This window comes from Salvelinus namaycush, chromosome 37, assembly GCF_016432855.1.
Source record: "Salvelinus namaycush isolate Seneca chromosome 37, SaNama_1.0, whole genome shotgun sequence".
NCBI classification, from domain to species: Eukaryota; Metazoa; Chordata; class Actinopteri; order Salmoniformes; family Salmonidae; genus Salvelinus; species Salvelinus namaycush.
In genome coordinates, this window is record NC_052343.1 from 6,213,599 (window position 1) to 6,231,823 (window position 18,225).

The window sequence follows — 18,225 nt, forward strand, 5'->3', positions numbered from 1 at the left end:
GCTGTTTATAAAAGGTCAAACACTATCCTATTTTCTCTTGTGGCTTCTCTCCTTACCTTGAACTCTGAGGCTGTCAAATTATGTAATATGCCAGGGAGATCTGTATACTGTAGCTAAGAAAGTAATACTAAGTGTATGTAGTGTTAGTAGCCCATGTGCCTCACCTGACTAATTTGGTCCCTTTCACCCTCATTTAGCCTACTGTTCTGACTTGTTGGTGCACATGTAGCCTACAGCCTGTTTTGGAGAAACGTCAATGAATATTGTAAGCGCTTTCAATGCCCCCTTTTAAACAATTTTGGGAGCGTTTGCCCCACCAAGATTTGCATGGTAAAATCGCCACTGCCGGGAAGACTCGAGGCTGTAATCGCTTCCAACGGTGCTTCAATAAAGTACTGCGTAAAGGGTCTGAATAATTACATTTTTTTTTTGTTGCCTAAGCCTGTTTTAGAGCAATGTCATTGAATATTGTAAGAGCTTTCATTGTTTCATGCCCCCCTTTTAATCCTACGGTTCTGGAAAAGATATGCTGTAGCCTGGGAACAGGTTTTAAAGACGGCTGTTACATCTTCACAAGCCAATCACTACTGATTATTAAGCTTTAAACCTACTAAATGTTCTCTCCACCAACAAGAGGGGTGTTTGGGTCATGAACAGTGCTTGCGCAGGATGTTCCCCAATGCTGGATGGGTGACCTGAGTGAAAACTTTTGGGAACCCCTGCTATATCGCACAGTAATAGGTTACTGTAGCCTACCCATACTGTCAAATATTTTACATAAGCTACTGGTTAATTTACTGTGTTGGCAGAATGTTTTAATTGTTTGCAGTAATGCTGTATCCGGCAAAGGACTGTCAGTTTCTGAAAGAGAAAATAATGGCAAATGGTTGTGCACCTGTCAGTGAATGTTTAAATTCAACATTGCATTGGCTTTCCCCCCAATCTAAATATGGACTGCCTGCAAATTCTTAAACATTGTCCAGGGTAAACTACAAAAAAAATGCAATTACTATACATACAGTAGCATACATATAGGCCTACTTCAATGTAAAATATCAACTGTTCACCTTTTAAATTCGACTGTATATTGTGCCATTGGCTTCCCTGAAAACTGGTACTGACAGGAGGAGCATTAGGAGTCTGTCAGAGGTCATCACACTGGATGGGGATGGTGATGGAGGCTTTGATGGTCCACACAATGAAGAAGCAGATGTCCTTTCCAGTGATGTGGAGCTGACCTTGGATCTTGTGCCAGTAAGACCCTCCCTCACTCCCTCTTCAATTGTAAGGTCCCATGCACCATAGGGACACTTGACCTCCACCACTACTGTGGTGCCCACCAGACCCTCCGTTGAGGCACCCAGGATCCCAGACCCCGTGACCTAAAGCCCGGACTCCTGCATATCCATCCCTGTAGCCATTTGAATGCCTTGATGCCCTCCTCTTCGTTATCTGTAGCCCACTTTACAGACAACATCCCATCCAATGACTGATCTGAGGACCCTTTTTTTTGTTGCCGCAACAGAGTAAAGCGCTTGGCCCTAACCACTGCTCCATCATTTCTGGCCGTTAACCTCCCTCTCCTCATGGTGTGCCAGTTGGGGTTGGTGCGCTGTCCAACTGTTGCCTGCCGTATAGCCTCCTGCTGCTCTGCTGACAGCGCCATGCCAGCCAGGATGCCTGCATGCCCCAGGTGCGCTTATTTTTTAAACTTCTTCGGGATGTCCCTTCCACGGGACGGTTGAGCTAACGCAGGCTAATGCGATTAGCATGAGGTTGTAAGTAACAAGAACATTTCCCAGGACATAGACATATCTGATATTGGCAGAAAGCTTCAATTCTTGTTAATCTAACTGCACTGTCCAATTTACAGTAGCCATTACAGTGAATGAATACCATTCTATTGTTTGAGGAGAGTGCACAATTTTGAACATGAAAAGTTATTAATAAACAAATTAGGCACATTTGGGCAGTTTTGATACAACAGTTTAAACAGAAATGCAATGATTCATTGGATCAGTCTAAAACTGTGCACATACACTGCTGCCACCTAGTGGACAAAATCTAAATTGCACCTGGGCTGGAATGATACATTATGGCCTTTCTCTTGCATTTCAAAGATGATGGTAAAAAAAAATACAAAAGAATGGTTGCTTTTTTCATTGTATTATCTTTTACCAGATCTAATGTGTTATATTCTCCTACATTCCTTTCACATTTCCACAAACTGTGAAAAAGTGTTTCCTTTCAAATGGTACCAAGAATATGCATATCCTTGCTTCATGGCCTGAGCTACAGGCAGTTAGATTTGGGTATGTCATTTTAGCTGAAAATTTAAAAAAAGGGGCGGATCCTTAAGAGGTCCGGTACAGACAGGGTGACAGGGAGGGTAGCTGATGTTCTGGCTCAGGTTCAAGGAGACATGCCGTCCCTCTGATCCTGCCCCGGTGAAGGTTCCTTGGCCACTGAAGATCCTCGTCTGTGGGCTCTCGGGACAGAGGGATGTAGTCTTCAACCGGGTACAGGTCCTCCACTGACTGCACCTGGTTGGGCACGGCTGGCTTCCTCAACTCGCATTCCACATCTGTACGCCCGATATTGTGAACCACCAAAATAGGCTGTATGACTAGGGCTGTTGCGGTGACCATATTACCGCCACACCGGCAGTCACGAGTCATGAAGCAGTCAAATTCCACGTGACCGTTTAGTCAGGGTAATTAGGATTCTCCAAGCTCTGACGTTGCTGATGGTCATTAGTAGCCTACCAAACTTGCTAACTGCCTGGTACTCAGCACTGTCCCTGTAATCACTCTGACATCAATGCAAATGTATCGAAAATCTAATCAAACACTTCATGAGAGCCCATGAGCTCATGTTGCGCAACATTTCTATAGGCTATGCAATTGTGCGAGAAAACAGAGTGATGGCCTCTATTAAAAAGAGGAGGATCCCATCAGCGTTATATAGGCTAGGACTACTATATTAATTTAGCAACTTTCCTAATATTAAGCACATTGCTTATTTTACAACAGGAGTATAGCCTACCTGGCTGGCATGGAAATTAACCATGAGAAAAGCATCCTCCATTCGCTATTTAAGTGCATAGATAGGTATTTCTTCCCGCTGCCCCTGTTTTGAGACAGGTGCATGATAATTGTCCATTCTAACTCAAAACAAATTTCACACATTCGTCAGCCAACATAATGAGTAGGCCTAACGAACAGCAGAAGCACTAGCCTATGTCAATCTACGATCCACCATAGTACCATAGTAAAAGTTGACCTATTCTATTCTGTGCGATAAATAAATATTCCAAACACAGTCTGGGATGCGATAGATCTCAAATGAATACAACCGCTAGCATCAAAAAAACGTTTTTACGCAATGTGGCTGACGCAACAGACCAGAACGTTTAGCTTTAAATGTTGATAAACTATTACACGGAACCCAAACCGGCTGCGCACGTGCACCATCATGCGCCATCGTGCATAAATGTATTTTGTCCCCCCACACCAAACGTGATCACGACACGCAGGTTAAAATATCAAAACAAACTCTGAACCAATTATATTAATTTGAGGACAGGTCGAAAAGCATTAAACATTTGTGGCAATTTAGCTAGCTAGCTTGCTGTTGCTAGCTAATTTGTCCTGGGATATAAACATTGAGTTGTTATTTTACCTGAAATGCACAAGGTCCTCTACTCCACCAATTAATCCACACATAAAACGGTCAACCGAATAGTTTATAGTCATCTCTCCTCCTTCCAGGCTTTTTCTTCTCTTGACTTTATATTGTGATTGGCAACTTTCATAAATTACGTGCATTACCGCCACCGACCTATTTCATCTTTCAGTCACCCACGTGGGTATAACCAATGAGGAGATGGCACATGGGTACCTGCTTCTATAAACCAATGAGGAGATGAGAGAGGTAGGACTTGCAGCGCGATCTGCGTCAGAAATAGAACTGACTTCTATTTTAGCCCTTGGCAACGCAGACGCTCGTTGGTGCGCGTGAGCAGTGTATTTTGCAATGCTCGCACACTCGACGTGAGCGGTGTAGTCAACCTGTTAGGCTATTTCTTCACATTATCAACGCAGCAATGCGCACATGGCAGTAGGCTATAAATGTTCCATTTGCGGGAAAACACCATTATCAAAAGTGACCACAAATGCGATTATGCATGTAATGCTTTTATTGTAAAAGGTGCATTTTTATGGTAAAAATTATCTTCCCCAAACTTGAAATTCACGCATTGTGTATGTATGTCAGTTAGACTCTAAACCCCTTGTAAAGCGGATTAATGTGCTTCATTTTAAGAAGTTATTTGGCCACTTTAGTTGTGATACAAACTTTATTAAAACATATAGGCCTTTGGGCTAGGCTACATGAGGTGTGCGACTATGATTCGAAAAAGTCGCAAAGAAAAGGCAAATTTTATTGCCTTATGCTGGGCATCATTCACAAATGATAGGCTAATATTGTCACCCATCAGACTGTCTTTACATATACTAAATAATATATGTGTGAAATTTGTTTTGATTCAGAATGAACCATTATCATGCACCTGTCTCGAAACAGAGGCAGCGGAAAAAATACATGTCATCAATGCACTTGAATAGCGAATGGAGGACGCTTTTCTCGTGGTTCATTTTCATGCCTGCCAGGTAGGTTATAATCCTGTTGTAAAGATAAGCAATGTGCTTAATATTAGGAAAGTTGAGGAATAAATATAGTAAGCCTAGCCTATAGAAAACTGATGGGATCGTATTATTTGTACTAAGTTTTCCCTCACTATAGCTGCACTTCTCCACATGGGCAGACTTATAGTCGTCTTCTCCCCTTTTAATGCTCCCACTCATCCTTGAAAAATAACATAAGGTCTGAAATAGACACCGAAGTCGACATACTGTACAAACAGTTATCTAGGCTATTTTTTGATCTACCGCTCTGCTAACTAGCTAGCTAAAGTGTAGTCAGTGGCTAGATAAGACAGAGAATGGGGACGTAAGAAGTTCATGGATTGGACACAGGTCTCTGATCGCGTTGGTGAACGGTAGCTGATAGTGTCAGCTAGAGATGATATTCAGGAGCTTCCAGCAGGAATTTGTAGTCTTGCTGAGGTCTTCTCTATTGCTAATTACATTTCAATTTTTTTGTAAATTGAGGCAAATATATTGATAAAACTCACCTTATCCGAGAGAGAATTACACTGTTAAGCCTACACGAAACACAGACCTTATATGAAGTAGTTCTAAAATCCCAGATGCAAAAATGAATGGTGAAAAAACAATTGAAACCATTACCGGATTAATGGCTAGGTTTTATGGGTATTATGATGTGTCCACAGTGCTGGACAATCGGCCATATACCACATCCCCTCAGGCCTTATTGGTATATTAAACCATGGCATTGTTGAATAATAGTTTCTGATTGGCTTGAAGGTCATTCTAGTGTGCATTATTTAAGTGATAATGCCCAAAAAGCCAGTGTTTGGAGGATATGTTGGCATGGGTGTTGTTAGGCCCGAGACGAAGTCGAAGGCTGGCAAACTGTGCCAATATATCCTCCAAACACCGGCTTCGAGAGCATTATCACTTTTAAACAATGGGTTAACAACATATTCAAATAATGATTTACATATTTTAATTAAAAACGTTATTTTGATCAATTTATTCATACTATTTCCTCCTTCCACAAGATATAGTCCCGACACAAATCTAGGGTTGCTACCCAAACCGGCTGGTCGTTCGTTCTATCGGTTTGGTTGCCAGAGACGTGACCCAGTCGTTCAGTCTTTTTCATCTGTATCTATGGACGCGACCCAGTCTGTCACACCCTGATCTGTTTCACCTGTGTTTGTGATTGTCTCCATCCCCCTCCAGGTGTTGCCCATCTTCCCCATTATCCCCTGTGTATTTATACGTGTGTTCTGTTTGTCTGTTGCCAGTTCGTCTTGTATGTCAACCAGCGTTTTTGTTCTCAGCTCCTGCTTTCCCAGTCTCTCTTTTTCTCGCCCTTCTGGTTTTGACCCTTGCCTGTCCTGACTCTGAGCCTGCCTGCCTGCCCCTGAGCCTGCTGACCTGTACCTTTGCCCCTCTGGATTATTGACCTCTGTCTACCCTGACCATGCCTGCCATCCGGTACTGTTGCCCAACCTCTGGTTTACTGACCCCTGCCTGCCTTGACCTGTCCATTGCCTGCCCGTTGGATCATTAAACCATTGTTAATTTGTCGTGTCTGCATCTGGGTCTTACCTTCATACCTGATACAGTCGTTCGTTCTAAATGTTCCATTGCCATACTGGCTGGCAACATTCTTATCCCTTGCTTGCTAGCTATCCAACTACGGCTAACTTACAGTCACATCAAAAAGTGCAGCCAGAAAAGCAGCATAGTAGCTGCATTTGCGTTTGTTTAAGTTGTTTTCTAGTGACATTTATTTGGGTACATCCATAACGATTTTGCCTGGCATAGAAAACGTGTTCTCTCATCAGAACACTGTTGTTCAGAGGAGCTAGCCAACAACAAAACTCACACAATCACTTCAAACTGAAGCTGGAAAGACCGCAAACTAAATCAAATCAAATTGTATTTGTCACATGCGCTGAATGCAACAGGTGTAGACCTTACCGTGAAATGCTTACTTACCAACAAACAACAATGCAGTTTTGGGAAAATAGAGTTAAGAAAATATTTACTAAATAAAGTGAAGTAAAAAAAAAGAAAGTAACACAATAAAATTACAATAATGAGGCTATATACAGGGGGTATCGGTTAGTCGAGGTAATTAAGGTAATTTGTACATCGGGGGACAATGAAAATAGCCCGGGTGGCCATTTGATTAAATATACAGCAGTCTTAAGACTTGGGGGTAGAAGCTGTTAAGGAGCCTTTTGGACCTAGACTGGAGTCTTTGACAATATTTTTGGCATTCCTCTAAAACTGCCTAGTATAGAGGTCCTGGATGGCAGGAAGCTTGGCCCCAGTGATGTACTGGGCGGTACGCACTACCCTCTGTAGCGCCTTATGGTCGGATGCCGAGCAGTTGCCATACCAGGCGGTGATGCAACTGTTCAGGATGCTCTCGGATAGCGCAGCTGTAGAACTTTTTGAGAATCTGGGGAGCCATTCCAAATCTTTTCAGTCTCCTTAGGGGAAACTCGCTGCACGTAGTTTCCTGCCTGTCTGTCTCATCCCGACTCATGACATGTTCATTACTATGGGACAGCTGGAGATCGAATTTGAACATTGAGACAATGTTGCAAATGTTGGAGAGACAGACAGCAAGGTTTATACAATGAGCGTCCATGCCACTGAAGTAGTGTGCTCCCGCTAGTTTGTGTGTGATGCCATCTAGCGTCGGTAAAGGATAATGGGGGCGTTTGATAGCCTTGTTCAAGTCTCTTGGGTCGAGACATACTCGGAGCTTGCCTGTGCGTGGTTTCTCCACCACCACTAACGCATTTACCCAGTCAGTCGGTTCTGTAACCTTGGTGACTATGTCAGATTGCTCCATGCTCTCCAACTCTTTCTTCAGACGGGCACGGAGAGCAAGGGGAATCTTTCTCAGTGGGTAGACCACAGGGATTGCGTCTGGGTCAAGGTGAATGGTACATTCTTTAGATTTGTGCCTTGTGTTCCTATCTCAATGTCAGGAAAGGCTTGCTCTGTCTCTAATATTTTACTTTTCTGTGTCACTGAATCAATAAACAGTTCATCAGCGTTTGACTCTTTGACATTTCATCTTCACTCACTGTGTGTACTGTTTTTCCACGGTAAGCTCTGCACACTTTTGCAAAGTGATTCCATTTTACACATTTAGTACACTGTTTGCCTTTAGCTGGGCAATTTCCTTGTTCGCCAAAACAAGACAGTATATGGCTAATATACCACGGCTAAGGGCTGTTCTCATGCACAATGCTGACCTGCTAATCCTGTCCAACTTTTCAGAGTACCAGATGGGCGCTGCAAATTGGAGATTCAACTCGCAAATCCAGTGCAAAGGCATTTTAGAAGCATTGCCTCTATAGCTAATACCGGACACTCATTCATTCTTCATCGCGCAGTCTTCTAAACTCCAGACTCTATTTAATGCCAAGATGTTTATATTTATTTTTGATTATACTTTTGTAATGCTTTTTGTGACTGGATCATAATTACAGTTACAGTTTTTCAGGTTTCGTGATCCTCGTAATGTTACGTGGAAAATACAACTAATGGCACGCAGAATTAAATGTATATCACACTCGCACAAATGCGACCAGTTATTTTAGTATTTGCATTTCATTTCTTTCACTAGCAAATGCGAGTGAACTGCTGGCATTTTAGAGACCACTAAATGACAATCTTATGTTCGCTAACGTTAGCTTGAAACAATTAGTGTTTACCTTTCCACAACACACGGAGTCGAAAAGGGATTTGTCCATTTGTTTGCGTACACCTGACAGTCGACAAACTCAGCATCACAACAGGAGGGGCAGACACGGGGTAGCTACGTCGAATAATGATGTATTAATCTCCATGTCCGTTGACACAAACTCCGTACATGTCTGTGTGTTGCAGCTCGAGAATTGGGATGTTAGATTTACTCAGTGAATTTATTTTTTATAAAAATGTACAACAACAAAAAAATCAGACCCTATTCATTTCTGCGTACTTTTAACTCGGTTCTCGTTCAAGCGTTTATGGATAGATAATTGCGTAGTCGGTACGCAAAATGCGTGCATTTCTGCATGTTGGCAGGCGACGCAACGTGGAGTGCCTGGACACAGCCCTTAGCCGTGGTATATTGGCCATATATCACAAACCCCTGAAGTGCGTTATTGCTATTATAAACTGGTTACCAACGTAATTAGAGCAGTAAAAATAAATGTTTTGTCATACCCGTGGTATACGGTCTGATATACCAATCAGCATTCAGGGCTCGACCCACCCAGTTTATAATTCCCTATAATGCACTGTATATTTGCATGGTAAAATTCAATGTCTATTCATAGATTGCACCTCCGTCACTCGGTCGCGTCATGCCATTGTTATGAACGTTCTCAAGCCGCCCTCTACCGGCGACGCGATAGTGGTGCCCTAAAGTGGTGATAAACCCAGTCATTCTGGACGGAGGCTAATTACACTTTAGTGCCTGGAAATACTATGACATTGCTAAAGTAGTCAAATATTTAGTAAAAAAATTGCTAGCAATGCTAACGTTAGAAAGCTAAAATCCGGTGGCCTCCCCTCAATTTTAGCTAGCTAACGTTATACTGCATCTAAAGTCAATCTGGAGACATCAAAACGATGACAAAAGGTTTTCCTACTAATTATTTGCCTCCCTTTGAATGTCATTGTATATCCAAGCCACTGTAATGCACTTTTGATTAAATCTTCAACGCTCATTGACGATGCATTGCGTAGAACGCTCAGTCGAGCATCAGTCCAAAACAGTATTTTGACGAAACATGCAACCCATGATATTAATGCAGCGCACATTGGAAGGGGGCTTTGCCTGCTATACTTACCTAGACACTGAACTGAAAACACAATGAAATCTTAGGACACAGACGAGCCTGGTGGTAGTGACTGGGAAGCAGGTATCAAATGATTTAGAACTCTGTGTGATTTGGCAATTTAACCAATCTACACTCTTACATTAATCTCCTGTTATGTATTATTATTATATATATTTTTGTAACCTTTATTTAACTAGGCAAATCAGTTAATTAAGAACAAATTCGTATTTACAATGACGGCCTACCCCGGCCAAACTCTAACCCGGACGATGCTGGGTCAATTGTGCGCTGCCCTATGGGACTCCCAATCACAGCCAGTATGTATACAGGGTCTGTCGTGACGCCTCTAGCACTGAGATGCAGTGCCTTAGACCACTGCGCCAATCTATCAATAGATTATAGGTTTTCTCAAAATATGTTACATATATAGTTATAAACATTTATAGTTATTAAATAGTTTTGTCTTTCTCTTATTTTTTTCTGGATGCATAACTTATTACTCAATCCAATTTCAATTTAATAATCAAATTTTCATATCTTATTTAAGTTTATCCCATTTCAGAGCGCTCGACGGGACTTTAATTTAGAAATTCGTGAGAGAAAAACACGTGACCGGATGTAAGAACCTCACACTGCTTTGTTTACGTTACTTGGGGTAGCTACTCGACTAGCATTCCTTAAAATGTCAAAAATAGAGTTTCTGAGATTGTTTCTCAACGAAAGATTGACAGCTGCTGCTGATGAGATATTTGGGACAATTGAAAAGACAATTGTAGAGTACCAGGAAGAAGTGTCCCGAACGAAAGAGGAGAACAACCGTCTACGGAGGATGCTAAGGTTACAAAAAACAGGTTTGGGACATTTTAAAACGCTTATGGGCAAAGCTAGCTAGCTTCTACTGCTTTGATATTACTGCATCTAGCTAGTACTGATTCATGTGAAGCTCATCAATATTTGCCCTTCTGACTCAAATTGCATTGCCAGCATAGCCCCTTGAATTCTCGAGAGCTAATTCTATAGCTACCTACCTGCATTCTACACGTTTTGTTAGACCCCCAAAAAGATGCAGGTTTGCCTGGCCTGCTCACTATGCTGTAGGTTTTACAAAGTAAGAATCAAAAGACAATCTTGTGCATGGGGTGGGAGGAAGCATAAGCTATGAGCGGCAGGTGTTCGATTCCCGGCTGTGGTTTGAATCCAGACTTGGCGTGTCTTTGTTTTCTACTTATTACTACTTATATTTATTGCTTTCATCGTGTAATTCGATATTTTTTATATTTTTTTATCCATTCTCCCTCAGACTCCCAGCCGCTGACTGTCTCTGACGAGGATCTTCCCCCTGAGCAGCAGCACTGTGAGCAGGAGTGGAGCCCAAGTCTGGAACAGGATGGTCCAGAGGCCACACAGATTAAAAAGGAGCAGAAGGAACTCCGGACCAGTCGGAGGGAAGAGCAACTTCAATGGCTAGAGTCTGGTACCAAAGACTTCACATTCAGTCCTGCCTGTTTGAAAAGTAACTATGATCCGATTCAGAACCCAACTCATTCATCACATCTTCACCAAGTACAAAGTGAGGAAAGCAGAGAGAACCCAACTCATTCATCACCTCTTGACCAAATACAAAGTGAGACAAACAGTGAGAACCCAAGCCAGTCCTCATACCTTCACCAAATAGAAAGTGAGGAAGACGGAGAGAACCCGGCAGCTCAGTCCTCATATCTTTACCAAATACAAAGTCAGGAAAACCGAGAGAAACCATGGCAATGCCGTGTTTGTGACAAATGTTTCAACAATATTCATCATCTGAAAGCACATGTGAGGAGTCACACAGGGGAAAGACCCTATAAGTGTCCTATATGTAGAAAATGCTTTATGACAACAAGCGCATTGAATAGACATCAGACAATTCACACTGATGGAAAACCGTTTAGGTGTAATTATTGCGGCAAATCCTTCAAATGGATGAACTCCCTTGGAAGGCACATAAGGATTACCCACGAGAGGGAGAATATATGACAGTACCTCGTGTGGGGAAAGGGCAACAGCTGTAATGAAAAAGTTTAATCTTGATGCTTTTTATATGCTATTGCCATATAATATTATAATATGCCATATGCTATTGCCATATAATTACACTATAACAAAATAGAAAACTATGTTATAGTTAATTATAGGATATCTATGGCTATTGTGTGTGTGTGTGTTGTCTTATTACATGTTTGTAACCACTTTCCCAGGGACTACAGATGGAAATATACATAAGTATTGATCAATGTGCATTGTCTTTGTCAAATACGGCGTATCTTACACCTGTCTGTGCATAAAGATTGTTTTTTGTCTTGTTCATATGGTGTAATGTCACATCTGTTTTGACCTTTTCCTCCAGTGATCAAAAGATCACTGAGCCAAATAATTTTCCATATGCCTACATTACTGACATCTTTCTAATGTGCACAACTGGATGCAAAAAAATTAAAATGTAACACACCAAATCTGTTGCCATAGTCTTATCCCTATTTAGCTATGTTTCTGAGTTTGATGCCATTGAAGAAAAATGTTAAATAATTAAAGCATTTAAATAACTATGTCCGAGAACTAAGGAGATGTCACATGACTTAGACTTGAGACTGATGACTTGAAATTATATGGCCAGGTTTTGTAATGTTTTGTCACTGCCTGCTCATTTTTTAGCACGGTCTCCATGAATTAGGCTACTCTCCACGCAGCCAGAGACAGTATTGCACTTGCAAAAAACTGATTGGCTAGTGAAACGCGCACTCGACCGTCTGATTGGACCAGCAAACTGTCAATCAACACGGATGGTGCGCCACAGTAGCGCAGTGAGAAGGATTTGGGGCCGCAAGTGTGAAACTGAATGCGAAAAATAAATAAACAATGCATACACATTTGTATTTTATATTTATGCCTTTTCTTATTCTATCTGGTCACTAACATACGCCTACGGCATTACACCAAATTATAGTAATCTGTGTTTCAGAACCAGGAAGTTGCGTGTCTTCACTGTTGACCAAATGACAATTCATCAACATTGGCGCGCAAAAGCGGGCGCTCATATCCAGGTTAGTGACCAGAAAGCACTTGTTTAATTTTCTGCCTGGTAAAAACAGAGTAGCCTACCGACGTTAATATTATCCATATAAAATTCAGTTTAGCAATCTGCTACAGACGCATCTTTGCCAGAACAATAGGCAACCTGGGGATTTCATTGATCATTTTCATATTTCATATAGGCCTAGTTTGGTTGGGTAATAATTACATACCTCAGTGGTGGTACTGGCTATATGTCTAAAGATAGCTGTAACATTGAACTATCTTCAATACTTATGGGATGACATAACATATTCTGGCGAATTAATTTCGATATTTGTGAGGAAGAAAAAGGCTACAGACAGATCATGCTTTCCATCCGACCCTGCAACCCCCGCTGCATACAGGTAGGCGGTATGATCCTGCTTGCTCTGGACTCCAGAGAAGTGAAAATGTGACGTGAGATCCCTAGTTCATATTGACTGCTAACATGAATGACTTTCAGCTCAAAATGCATGTATAAAACGCAGTTTATTTCTATATATTGCGTTTTGAAAACGCATCACCTGTGCGCGCGTGCATGTGCGTGCGCGGGGATTGCAAGCTTTGAACCACTCCTTTTTGGGGGGTCGCTGGTCAAAAGGTTTGAGAACAACTGAGCTAGCGAACAGATTTCTGATTTGCTGTACAGCTAAATAAAACTAGGCTGCATTACACACTGCAATGGATATTCCAACCCTGAGCCACGGCCTGCTCTGCTCTTGCTGATCCAAACTTGTTTTGTGCTGCCTAACCAATGCTGTGCTGTTTACGCCTACAGTGGCAGTTCAGAAAGCGAGTCAAAGAATTCTTCCGATTTTTTGTTGTTGTTGATTAGGCCTTTTCCAAAATATGCAATATCTTGCGCGTGGACTAGCCTATAGCCTATGTTCTGTTCAGTTTGAGGATATCGTGAACATGAGAAGGACCAGAGGTCAACTTTGATAGCTTGCTAATACTATAATAGAATTGAATAAAAAACATGTTTCTTCCCCATGATGTATTTAGCCGAGTTATTTACTTCACAATAAGCCTGATTCGAGTAACTGTTGTGGGGCTGAAGCTTGAATCAGCAGTCGTGGCACAATCAATCGAAAATGGACAGCTCATGGTGCTGAAAGTAGGCACATTCCAGTAATTAATTTCAACCGTCTTCATTTTAGTTAGACTTTACTAACAACCAGAGGGCTTTGTGTTGGAGCCTATTTCTTCATATTTAAGAAATAAGGTAGGCCTACCTGTTTGACAGAAATTGGTCTAGACTGCTATATCCATAGTTTTGTAGGCCAATTCCTCCATCATGCAGTCTTTAAATATTCTACCTCCGTGTCAGTGAAGGACTGTTAAGTTAAAACAAGGACTCGAATTGAAGGGGTATGAGAGGGTATGCCATAGGTCTACTTTTATTTTATTTTTAGAAAATGCCAAAAAGCGTAGGCCTACCCATTGTTAGCTTAAGATTTTGAAGAAAATAAAACAGATCCGATTATTTAAAGTGACGCTAGAAACAAGCTGTAAAATACCCTGGAAAGACGTGATTCCGATGCATATGCGATATCATTGTTTAGTTTCTTTGACATTGAGGCTGAGATAAAACCTTCTGTAGCCTAGGAGACTAATTGGGAAGTAATCTAATTCTGTCACTATGAATTGATTAAGCTATTCACTTTCTGTACAGTAGAATATGTTTACATTGGGTTAAGCCATGGACGAAGAGTAGCCAGCAGTTAAAGCTTACATTTGTCTGCGTCGGTTGGCCTACTCGTTCTAAGGGTGGAAAGGTAGGCCTGACTTTTGAATGTACCACGCTCAGATTCCTAATGACGTCTCATATTTAATTATTTGCAAATAGGGACAGTTTCGTTGCGAACAAGACACTCTGATTTGGCATTGGAGAAATGTGATAAAATGAACACAAGGGCCTATCTCTCTGTCCATTCTTAGCCTGTAATTTCGGTAGTTTGTGTGGTATTAACAAATATTGAGATTCGGACCATGTGACTTGAGACTTGTTTGTGACTCGAACAATAGTGACTTGGTCCCACCCCTGAGTGGTACACATAAGGAGCGAAATGAATGTTCGGTATCGTTTATGAAATGGAGAATGTTCATAGGAATCCAAACTGACGGTGTCCACTCCACTCCTGTAGGTAGCGACATTGCAGAATGCGTGAAGTCGTGGTGCACACGCTACGCAGGTTTTTGGCACAGCAGATCCATGAACATCTATCGTAGATGAACGAAGTTGTCAAATAATAGCGTTGTCACTGATTGTTAGCTAGCTAGCACTAGCATTCTGTACAAATGTCTAAAATACAGTTGTTGAGAGTGTTTCTCAGCCAGCGGCTAACTGTGGCTGCTGAGGAGATATTTGGAGCAGTTGAAAAAACGATAGCTGAGTACCAGGAAGAGGTTTCCCGTTCTAAAAAGGAGAACGACCGTCTACAGAAGATTCTTGACCTCGTTATTAAACCTGAGATAAAGTTACAAAGAGCAGGTTTGTGACATTTATTATTCAACCTACATTTCATACAAATTGATAATGTTAGTTATTTCATTTTGAGAGCCAGTGTCGACAAAAGTAGCGTTATGTCGAGACATTCTTGAAGAAGCAACGCGCATGCTCGCCCTCAGGATTCCTCCTGTTACAGCCATTATTTACCTGTTGCCACATAGCCTAATTGTTTTTGGCCCGTTTTAGATTTTTTGTTGATGTCCTATAATTCAGTCAATATTTTATGGATTTGTATATCCAGAAGCGAGTATGTAACATAAGAGTATGTTACTCCATTATGCAGCTGTTAAATTTACCAGAACTGTATTTTTGACCTTTTATCAATTTTGATAAAAAATGTAACGTTGTAACGTTAGTAGACTTCTCTCCCTCCAGACCTCCAGCAGCTCACTGTATTGGAAGAGGAGGTTCACCCTGAGCAGCAGCCCTGTGTGCAGGATTGGAGCCCTAGTCTTGGACAGGAGGACAGCGAGCCCATACGGATAAAAAAGGAGCAGGAGGAACTCAAAAAGCAACTTCAGTGGCTGGAGTCTGACACCAGAGAGTTCATATTTGATCCTTTCTGTGTAAGTGATTATGATCAGGACCCAACTCAGTCCTTGCAAATCCAAAGTGAGGAAAATAGGGAGAGAGATTCTCAACCAAACATTGTAACTGGACAGATCAAAACAGAACCTGATGGAGAGGACTACAGAATATCAGAACCAACCTGTTCTTCAGCTCAGAGTACAAATAGTGAACATGTCAATGGGATGGAAAACAAAGGAGCGCAGTCTGTTTTAAAGTCACACAAACCAAAGACCACAAGAAAACAAAAAAGAAAACAAACTTATAGCAGCGCAAATGGCATGAAATGTACTCCATGTTCTTGTAAGGTTTGTGGGAGGTCTTTTCGGTACAAGCGTCCCTTTTTTAATCATGTGCAAAGTCATGCACATATAGAGGATAAAGAACGTGTCTGTGGTGTGTGTGGAAAGCACCTAGATTCTAAAGAGAGTATGAAAGATCACCTTCAAACTCACATCGTAGCTGAGCCTGAGTTTTGTCATGTTTGTGGTAAAACGTTCACCACGAAGCTTAGGCTGAAAAAGCACATGAGGGTTCACACGGGAGAGAAACCCTATCGCTGCGATGATTGTGGCAGGTGTTTCAGCGATGCCGCCAATTTGATCGGACACAAAAGGACTCACACCGGCGAGAAACCATATTGCTGCCAGGAATGTGGCCAAGGATTCACTCAAAGTGGACATCTGGTTTTGCACAGGAGGAGACATACTGGGGAGAAGCCATATCTCTGTTCTGTGTGTGGCAAAAGTTTCAGCACCAGATCAAATTATACAGGACACATGAGAGTTCACACAGGGGAGAAACCGTACAGCTGCCATGATTGTAGCAAATGTTTCAGCAATACTGCAAATCTGAGTGCTCACAGGAGGATTCATACAGGGGAGAAACCATATTGTTGTGATTATTGTGGCAAAGGGTTTGCTCAGAATGGAAATCTTAAAATGCACATGAAGACACACAGGAAATAAATCTTATAGGCTAATTGCTGTGTGAGAAATATCTCAGCACTGACATCCACCCAACTCATCCACCCAACTTGAGAATCCACACAAGAGAGAAATACATATCTTTCGTGACTGTGGCAAAGCCTTTGCACAGTGGAAATTTGGCAAGGCATAATGAGAATGTACAAAATGTATAAAATGTCAGAATTCAGCATGCACAACAAAATTTCAACAGTTTGATTACACAGGATAGAACTGTGATCTGGCTCATCTGACAGTGATTATGAGGTTTCACACACAGTGGTGAGAGACTATACAAGTATCCTATAGAAAATGCTTTATCACAAGTGTATTAACTAGACTTCAAAGGAGCCTAGTTGAGGAAAAATTGTAGGCCTACTTGCAATCCCTGCTGCAAGTGCTTCAAATGGACTCACTAGGAAGGCACATTCACAACAGGTAGAAAACATGGCAGGGCCTTCAGGGAAAGGGCATCAGACAGGATTGAGAGGCAAATTCTCACTTCCACCAGTAAGAAGAGATGGGGTCTAGTACATACCCACAAGAACCCGGCTCTAGGATCAACAAGATATGACTGTACTAGCTTGAACTTACAGAACATTGTTAGAAGTCCACATGAACATTGCGCAACAGATTGCTGAGCAGCAGGAGTCCCTGCTCATTAGTATGACACAGAACACACATTTGAGCTGCTGTCCTGTATCTTGAAAACAAAACTTAGCATTTTTTGTCTTGAAAGTAAAATGCCTTCTCCAGTAATACATCATATCTGTTTTTAACACTGTTGTGATGTTGTTGTCTTACTTTTCAAAGTGTTTGTTACTTCATGGCTTTCATACCAAAACTATAGTCATACTTCTGAGTTTGATGTCAATTTGCTTGCAAAGAAAATAAATACTTGTCTATTTCATTGTATATGTATTAACAGGTTTAAATAATTAGTATGCTATGTTCCAGGTGAACTATTAAATGTGCATGGGCTACCATCTGAAATGTGTGCTTCTTATTTCAACCAGAAACTTGAATATCATAAAATATCAAAATGTATGATAATTTTTATATCATACATTTTCCAGACATCCAGAACGTGGCACAGAATAACACATATGCTGTAATGGGAAATGATTTGGCTAATTCTTTCCCTGTATTTGATTTACTGTTGATATGTAATACACATAATTGTGTGGGAAGACAAAGACAGATACATTCCCTTGGGTAACGTATCTATCTATATTTAATTAAGTCGCTTTGTGCCTGTTAGTATAAACTGATCTATTGTAGCTAACTATCTATGATATCATTTTTTACCTGTTTAACTGCCAGTATCAAATGTCTGCCAGTGTTGAATGTTATGGTTAAAGTCTGACGCAAGACTGGATTTAAGGACACACTGATAATGTATCTGTGACACTGTGATTCTGTAGCAGCTGATGTGACTTCCTTCAAGCCTTTGGCTGGTGTTTACAGAAGATTCGGTGCTGTGTGATTAATATATAAGGACCGTTAGACATTTTCAATGCTTCTGTTCTGTAGGTGTTTCCCTGAATTGTTGTATTAAACCGGATTGATTTCGATTTGACTTC

General features: G+C 41.3%; 1 protein-coding gene and 1 long non-coding RNA gene across 2 annotated transcripts; both read left to right on the plus strand.

The window, feature by feature from the left end:
• The first annotated feature begins 10,136 nt into the window (after positions 1-10,136).
• On the plus strand, positions 10,137-11,852 carry LOC120031211. Its single transcript, XR_005473715.1, has 2 exons — positions 10,137-10,359; positions 10,809-11,852. It is a non-coding gene; the product is annotated as an uncharacterized LOC120031211 (long non-coding RNA).
• Positions 11,853-14,799: 2,947 nt separating this feature from the next.
• On the plus strand, positions 14,800-18,220 carry LOC120031543 (zinc finger and SCAN domain-containing protein 2-like). Its single transcript, XM_038977343.1, has 2 exons — positions 14,800-15,092; positions 15,486-18,220. Exons 1-2 carry the CDS (start codon positions 14,900-14,902, stop codon positions 16,643-16,645), a joined length of 1,353 nt encoding a protein of 450 aa, XP_038833271.1. The 5' UTR covers positions 14,800-14,899; the 3' UTR covers positions 16,646-18,220.
• Positions 18,221-18,225: the final 5 nt, after the last annotated feature.

Bases quoted from the DNA above. Each gene is read 5' to 3' on its own strand.
- LOC120031543 (XM_038977343.1), top strand. From the start codon at position 14,900: ATGTCTAAAATACAGTTGTTGAGAGTGTTTCTCAGCCAGCGGCTAACT. The intron at 15,093-15,485 runs GTTTGTGACATT...CTCTCCCTCCAG, and splicing joins GATAAAGTTACAAAGAGCAG to ACCTCCAGCAGCTCACTGTA.